Raw genomic sequence first — 9018 nt, forward strand, 5'->3', positions numbered from 1 at the left:
GAAACAAAGCAAGCAAAAATTTTGTATTTTATTAAAAATAAAAAAAAAAAATGACCCAAAATGAAATATTTCCATTTTGCAACTTTGCTCTCCAAAAAACGCTTGCTATTTCCACAATGAAATTGTTTTTAATTTTCACAAACATAAACCACCGATTAATTAAAAACAGATGATTGATTGTTTTCAGGAAGAAGAAGAGTTGCAAGTGCTTGCTAGAAGAAATTTGTCTGGACTTTTGTGTTAACGGACGACTTCCAGCAACAATTGGTACAAATTGTTACAAATTTTAGGGTAACCAGACAGACCTAATATTGCATTTATGAAGTCAGCCCATATTTTTCGGCCAGCTACTTGGCAGCACTTCTAATATTGTTTACAAAATATGTTTCTTAGTTGAACAGCGATCAAAGTATTCATAGCGGAAGATGGCCAACGTACCGGATGTGTCGATCACAGTAAGTTTCGGTGGAAAAACGCATAAGCAGTTACAAAGGTCGAAGTTGGAATAGTTTTTTATTTTCAGGCCTTGTCAACGGTGTATAAGGCAATAAACTCAAGAGATTCTAAAACCTGACCATTTACTTAATTCTAATTAAAATATGATTGATCTCCTTTTTAACTTGCTTTAATGTGATCCACAAATAACAAACAAGCAATTTATCGCAAGCAATCTATACTTATCAATTGTTTTCTTATCTTTGCAACCAATAATTTAGTTAGTTACTGATGCTTTTATTTATAGTACAATGAAGTTCGTATACAAGTTCCATGGGGTCATATGTCGGGTCGTTGGTATGGAGACCAAAACGAAAGACCAATTTTAGCCTTGCATGGATGGCAAGATAACTGCGGAACTTTTGCTAAATTAGCGCCATTAATAGCACCATATCGTAGCTTGCTATGTATTGATTTGCCGGGACATGGACATTCCAGTCATTTACCAGCAGGAATTCTGTATCACAATGTTGAATATGTTCGAGTAATATTGCGATTAATGGAAATATACAAATGGAAAAAAGTCAGCTTAATGGGTCATTCTATGGGCGGTTCAGTGTGTTTTCATTTCGCTGCTTTTTATCCGGATCGCGTCGATATGGTTATAAGTTTGGATATAATTAAAAATGTCTATTGGCCGGAACAAGTTGTACCAACATTATTGCAACATGTAACGGAAACTGCACTAAAGGATAATGAACGATTATTAAATTCAGACAATTCTAAGGAACCACCTAGCTATACATTCAAACAATTGGAAACACTTCTCTACGAGGGCTCACAACAATCTGTAGATTTGGATAATTGCAAATACATTCTGGAACGGAACATAACAAAATCACAATTATATCCAGATAAGTATTATTTTACAAGAGACGGTCGTGTTAAATATTTGATTGAATCAATCAATCCCAACACTGGTATGGTTCTAGAAATGGCCAAACGAATTTGCAAGAAAAATATACCATATTTAGTAGTCAAAGGTGGAGAGTCAACAAATGCTAGTGCCAGAGCTACTGAAGTGGATGAATACTTGTTGGCCAATAATAATAAATTTGAAAGTTATATGTATCCCAAGGGTACACATCATGTTCATTTGAATAATGCTAAGCCCGTGGCTCAAATAATTATTGCATTTTTGCAGAAATATGACACTGAAGCATCTAAAGCAATTAAATCGAAAATGTAAATTTCTTTTTTAATTATAACTGTATATTTATTTATTTTTGTACTCAAATAAACAAAGTTTTATAAAAAATACTTCATACATTGACATTTTATTTAAGAAATAAAATATTTCCAAACAGTGTAAAAAGGTTAAAAATTACACAGGCTGACTTCATAAATGCAACAGTTGCATTGTGATTATTGCGATTGATGACAATCTAATGTGAAGACAAAGTCAATATGTGTGTCAACACTGACATTGTAAAAAAATAGACATGTTTTACTGCATTTATGAAATACATACCACGAATCCGCCATTTCTAATTATCTTTTATGTATTTTTGGTGGTGACACTGCACAAATTTGGCAGTTACTGCGTAATGTTGTTGTATAAGCAGCTTCTACATGTACATATCGTCACCGTAAATGCCCGAAGACGTAACCGACATAAAAACGGAAATTCGTTTTTTCACGTAATCTGATACATAAACCTAAAATACATGCTCTGGCAAAATTTCAAGCTTCTACGTTCAAAAACAATGATGTTATTCAAGAAATGGCATTTCGGAAAATGAGATTTTGTTGTAATGGAGGATCTCAAAAATAAGCACTCAAGCGGTTTTGGTTTCACTACTAATTCCCCTTCGTATATGATCGATAATATCCCATATACTCGCTTTCATAAGATTAATATTCCATAAAACAGTTTTTAATTTTATAACGTTTTTTGCTTCTCCTGTAAAGTTTTGGTTTTATGAGTTGCGTCTTCGGGCATTTATGGTGACGATATATATGTATGTGTATGCCTTCATTTCATTGATTCGGCTTTGTCTCCACCTCCAAGCTCAGAAAGGACGCCACCTGAATAGGATTAGTCCAAAGTGAGAGTGGAGTTAGGTTAGTCTGGCTGGCTGAGCAGTTAAAAGGGTGCTGCATAGTATGCGGACCGGTGCCGCATGCTGGGCAGATATCCAGCGTGCCATCTCGGCAGTGATGCCAGATAAGTTTGTTCGAAAATCGGAAATTTTCGTGTGTCAAAATCGTCAGCTCGGCAAAATAATATTGAAAATCGGCAAATCAAATAACGTTTATTTCAGTTCAAATTATTGCTATATTTAATATGAGTTCGATATATTTTCAATTCAGCCAAGCTAAACAAAACTTATGCAAATATTGTCTTAAGAGGTTAATTAATAACGTGATTGTTTTTGTATTAGAATTTTGAAATGTTGGTCTACAATTAAATTCAATTTCTTTAATAAATATTTGAATTAAAGTTTTGTAACAAATCATTTTTAATGACAACATCATAATAGTTAGAATTATTTAATTTTAAGTAGTCTTTAGTAAAGAGAATTCCTTCCATCGAGTCCCTAACTAATCGATTTCGACACTTGTTTTTATTTAAATTTACTTTGCTAAAAACTCTACTAACAACACCCCCCCCAGGATGAACACAATGGACCAAAAGGTCTCTGAGTGGAGTGACCGTCGATTACGTCGACGGTTACGCGTCCTTTAACCTTACCTAACCTAAAATATGTTTAATAAATTTGGACAAAATAGGAAATAATGGTTCAGAATTTGCACATCTTAATTTACACACTGTTTTCCAAAACTCCAGCAACTCTATTTTTTTATCTTAAAACAAATTTTGGAAATTTAAACGTGAAAGTTCGCGTAATTCTGAGTCCAGGTCTTGCGTTTCGTTTATGTTTATAAAGCATTCGTATTCCTTTATAATGTCGAAAAATTTATTATAAAACTTGGATTTATTGAAGCTAGGCACTTAAATTTATTTTCAAAATCAAACTGCTTCAAAATCTGATCACAAAGTTCAATGTAAAATTTAAAAGCTGAGCTACACAATGGTTCTTCCCTGTCATGACTGAGGCTACTGTAGTGGGATTCTGTAACTCATTTTTGCTGTTACCGACAAAAATCGGTAAAATTAAATAAAAAGTAGTCGATAGCCTCTACTTTTTATTCATCGTTAACTCTTTATGTTTTTAGTCATAATTTTGCGATTTAATTTTGCCGATTTTTGTCGGTAACAGCAAAAATGAGTTACAGAATCCCAATACTGGTTACAGACTCGCACTAGGAAGAAAAATTCAAACTTGGCAGTACTTTGTCTTTTATTCTTCTATATAAATTCTTTATTCTTCTTATAAACGTTTAATGTGTTTTCGGCTTAACATTTTCTTAATTTTTTGATTAAAAATGTTTTATATTTTTTGTAAGGGAACAATTTCTTATATCTGCGGCCCTTGATGCATTTACACTCACCATATCGAAAAAATGTGAAACCATCTGAATGGAAACAGTGTAAATGTCGTTTTTGATTGTTTATATTTTTCGACCAACTATTTGGCAGCACTTTTAATATTGTTTACAAAATATGTTTATTAGTTGAACAGCGATCGAAGTATTCATAGCGGAAGATGACCAAAGTACCGGATGTGTCGATCACAGTAAGTTTCGCTGGAAAAACGCATAAACAGTTACAAAGGTCGAAGATGGAATAGTTTTTATTGTCAGACCTTGGCAATAAGACAATAACCTCAGGAGATTCGAACATCTGGTCGTTTTCTAACTAAAATATGAAGTGATCTTCTGAAAACTCCTGTTTAACTTGCTTTAAACTAATCGACATATTATAAACAAGCAATCTGTCGTAATCTATTCTTATCAATTGTTTTCTTATCTTTGAAAGCGTTAATTTTGTTACTGTTGTTTTTTTTTTATTTTCTAAAATTATAGTATAGTGAAGTTCGTATACAAGTTCCATGGGGTCATATGTCGGGTCGTTGGTATGGAGACCAAAACGAAAGACCAATTTTAGCCTTGCATGGATGGCAAGATAACTGCGGAACTTTTGCTAAATTGGCACCATTAATAGCGCCATATCGTAGCCTGCTATGTATTGATTTGCCAGGACATGGACATTCCAGTCATTTACCAGCAGGAATTCTGTACCACAATGTTGAATATGTTCGAGTAATATTGCGATTAATGGAAATATACAAATGGAAAAAAGTCAGCTTAATGGGTCATTCTATGGGCGGTTCAGTGTGTTTTCATTTCGCTGCTTTTTATCCGGATCGCGTCGATATGGTCATAAGTTTGGATGTAATAAAAAATGTATATTGGCCGGAAGAAGTTATGTCAACATTATTGAAACATGTAATGGATAAGGCGCTAAAAGATAATGGCCGACTATTAAATTCTGCCAATTCTAAGGAACCGCCTAGCTATACATTCAAACAATTGGAAACACTTCTCTACGAGGGCTCACAACAATCTGTAGATTTGGAAAATTGCAAATACATTTTAGAACGAAACATAACAAAATCTGAATTATATCCAGATAAGTATTATTTTTCAAGAGACGGTCGTGTTAAATATTTGATGGAATTCAATCCTAACACTGGTATGGCTATAGAAATGGCCAAACGAATTTGCAAGAAAAATATACCATATTTAGTAATCAAAGGAGGAGAGTCAACAAATGCCAGTGCCAAAGCTACAGAGATAGATGATTATTTATTGGCCAATAATAATAAATTTGAAAGTTATATGTATCCTAAGGGTACACATCATCTTCATTTGAATAATGCTAAGCCCGTGGCTCAAATAATTATTGGATTTTTGCAGAAATATGACACTGAAGCAGCCAAAGTAATTCAATCGAAAATGTGAATTTCTCTATTGAATCATAACTGTATATTTGTATTATGTATTATTTCTATATTTTTTATGGTGTTACATATTTTTGGTGATTATAGTCAACTACAAATTGTTCTAAAATGCTGTTGTTTATTTAGTAAGTTTTTATATATGGTAAATAAGTACGTACATACATACATATGTATATCGTTACCTGAAATGCCCAAAGACGTAACCCTCAACGTAACCCTTTGACGATATATAAACAATATAAGGCCATGTTTATATTATAACCTTTTGCAGGGTTAACCTTCTTTATGTGGATTTATTTGAAATATAAGCAATGAAATTGACATTTGAAATCTAGTGGGTTTGTTAAATCCGGTTATATTTAAACGTACTATAAGAATAATAAAAAGTCAACGTTTTATACAAAACTAGCAAATGCCCGCTACTTCGTATGCGGAAGGGGCATAAAATATATATGAACAATCAGGTATGTGATGGAAAACGATTCGACTCGTTTTGCCATAAATCGAAATCGTATATCTCCAATTTTGGTGAATATTTTAATGACATTAAAAATGGATTTTAAAAATATTATACAAATAAGGGGCGTTTGCGAAGCAAAAATATATATATCATCAACGGCACTCCGATTATATACCATTTCGATTCTGCAAATCGAGTCGATTCGGTTTTCATCACATACCCGAATATTTAATATGGAAGTGGTGAACACTGACGATTGACTGACGTTGTTCTAAAACACATTTTTAATACCATCATTTAATTGATTTAATTCCAAAAAAAAACTTATCTGCCGTATCGCACCCATACACAGCTACCATATTTTTTATTTCGAATTTCCAAAACTACGACCTCATATCACAGATATACACCAACAGCGACTCATATTGCAAATTTCAGACTTGACTTCTGGTTTTACTCCTTCACTAACACAGCATTCCTTCCCAATACGAAGTTCCAAACACTAAACTTTATCTCACCCCTTCAGCAATTTCGCCAATAACCCGAATAGGTTCGTCAAATTTTCGGCATACATATATCCCCATATAATGGTACCCCTCGACTTAGTGTGTTTTAAAAAATAAAATCTATACTGTCCAATTTCTTTACATTTGGACCTTGAATACTCAGAGTATATAAAAGCTTAAAAAATGTCTACTTCAATCCACTTTTATTAGAAGAGATATTTTGAAGACTTAGAGTATTTTGAAGATTTTATGCACATTTTCCAACCGAAATTCAGTACTTGTGGCATGAAAGGTTAGAAAAAAAAATATTTAAAAAATTTTATATAACGGTAAATTGTTTGATGCATTTCAATTTAGGCCTTTTTATTATCAGGTGAAAACCTTGTAGTCAACAAAATTGTCGCATTGGACCACGTTTCCAAATTGTCATACAAAAAACAAAAAATATTTTTTGAAAAGATACTGCATAATTCTAGTACATTATTTAGAAACGCCTACGCGTTAACATAAGATCAATGGAACAATATTCAGTACAATTTTTCAAACTCAGAAATTTATCTTAAATTTCAGAGCGATCTTGATAACAAATATTTTTCCATTTCTTATTTTTTGTACAAATTATATAATCCAAGCTTTGTTCTTACACCCAACACCAAATTTAGTAAAATTTAGTACTTTTCGTTGCCCTAGAGTAGGTATTTCACACTTTAACTGTTTACACAATACCAAAATGGTTTTGGTACCGACATGTTGCCAAACTCTTCGTACACATAATTAAACGTTTCAAAACTTACTTCCTTATATTTAACATATATCCCAACCGCAATTCACTTTTCCAGCTTTATATGTTCCCCTGAAACCAATCATAGTACTATTTAATACTTTCTGTATAAATAAGTACGAATTTTCAAAACCTCCTCCCTACCTCCACTCTAAACAACAATTGCTAATCTAATACCAAATTTCAAATCCAATACCGAATTTCAAATTTAAAAATTCCAGTTCTACCCCTTTACAAAATCACAAATTGTACAAAATTCTGTACCATATAGCAAATACTAAAAGGTACCAAATTTTGTACCATTTACCACTTTTCCTACACGACTTTCCAAAAACTACTTTCATACCTCAGTTCTTTCCATTCACCTAAATCCAAATTATAGCCAATGTAGTTTCATTTAGCACTTTTCCATAAGTACGAATTTCCAAAGTAACCGCAATCCTACACTCCAAGAGTAATCTGTTCACACAAATACAAATTGTATCGAATTTAGTGCCATTAAGTACTGCTTCGTGCACATTAGTATAATTATCCAAAGTTACCTCCATATCTCAATTCTACAAATTTCAGCTTTATTCGTTAATTCAAATCCAAATTGTACTAAATTTAGTACCATTTCGTACTTTTCGTACCCTTATAGTTCGAATTTTCTAAAACCTTTCTTTGTTACTCTTCATCAGTGATCCTCATTCCAAATTTTAGGATCACGGATCTATCTGTTCTCCGAAATCCAAATTTTACTAAATTTAGTACTTTTCGTACCCTTATAGTTCGAATTTCCAAAAACCTTTCATTGTTACTTTTCATCAGTGACTCTCACTTCAAATTTCAGGATTCCATCTCTATCCGTTCACCCAAATCCAAATTGTACTAAATTTAGTACCATTTGGTACTTTCTGTGCGCTTATAGTTCGAATTTTCTAAAACCTTTCTTTGTTACTCTCCATCAGTGACTCCCATTCCAAATTTCAGGATTCCAGCTCTATCCGTTCACCCAAATCCAAATTGTACTAAATTTAGTACCATTTAGTACTTTTCGTACCTCTATAGTTCGGATATCCAAAAACCTTTCATCGTTACTCTTCATCAGTGCCTCTCATTTGAATTTCAGGATTCCATCTCTATCCGTTTACCGAAGTCCAAATTGTACTAAATTTAGTACCACCTACTACTTTTCGTACCCTTATAGTGCGAATTTCCAAAAACCTTTAATCTTTACTCTTCATCAGTGACCCTCATTCCAAATTTCAGGATTCCAGCTCTATCCGTTCACCCAAATCCAAATTGTACTAAATTTAGTACCATTTAGTACTTTTCGTACACTAATAGGTCGAATTTCCAAAAACCTTTCTTTGTTACTCTCTATTAGTGACTCCCATTCTAAATTTCAGGATTCCAGCTCTATCTGTTCACCCAAATCGCAATTGTACTAAATTTAGTACCCTTTAGTACTTTTTGTACACTTATAGTTCGAATTTCCAAAAACCCGTTGGTACATCTTTCTAGCTCTCCATCAGTTACCCTCATTCCAAATTTCAGAATTCTAGCTCTTACCGTTTGCCTAATACAAAGGGTACCATATTTAGTACCTTTTAGTACTTTTCGTACACTTCTAGGTCGAATTTCCAAAAACCCAGCCTTATCTCACCCCTACACACCAACAGCAACCTACACTCAAAATTTCAGCTTTCTAGCTTCAGCGGTTTCGTCTGGGCGCTGATGAATCAGTCAGTCAGTCAGTGAATACCTCACCTCACTGCTCTTTTATATATATAGATATATTTAATAAATTGACAAGTTGATTACAGACAAATGTAAATATTTCCCTAAAATTGTACAAATATATGAGTAAATTTCGTTTCATTTATCATCGAAAGCAAATGTTCTATGTATAATTTCCCTGTGTCT

General features: G+C 33.0%; 1 protein-coding gene across 3 annotated transcripts; it reads left to right on the forward strand.

Moving 5' to 3' along the window:
* Window positions 1-360: 360 nt before the first annotated feature.
* On the forward strand, window positions 361-5472 carry LOC141402543 (probable serine hydrolase). Of its 3 annotated transcripts, none has more exons than XM_073984053.1 (3): window positions 361-455; window positions 743-802; window positions 4819-5472. In XM_073984053.1, the coding sequence occupies exons 1-3, from the start codon at window positions 426-428 to the stop codon at window positions 5362-5364; spliced, it is 636 nt and encodes a 211-aa protein (XP_073840154.1). In that variant the 5' UTR covers window positions 361-425; the 3' UTR covers window positions 5365-5472. The 3 variants fall into 3 exon arrangements, with proteins under 3 accessions (XP_073840154.1, XP_073840153.1, XP_073840155.1); XM_073984054.1 differs by lacking the exons at window positions 361-455; window positions 743-802 and adding exons at window positions 4053-4136; window positions 4426-4485; XM_073984052.1 differs by lacking the exons at window positions 361-455; window positions 743-802 and adding an exon at window positions 4031-4136 and having other exon boundaries at window positions 4426-5472.
* Window positions 5473-9018: the final 3546 nt, after the last annotated feature.

This window comes from Musca autumnalis, unplaced genomic scaffold, assembly GCF_047663935.1.
Source record: "Musca autumnalis isolate F117 unplaced genomic scaffold, ASM4766393v1 scaffold_4, whole genome shotgun sequence".
NCBI lineage: Eukaryota > Metazoa > Arthropoda > Insecta > Diptera > Muscidae > Musca > Musca autumnalis.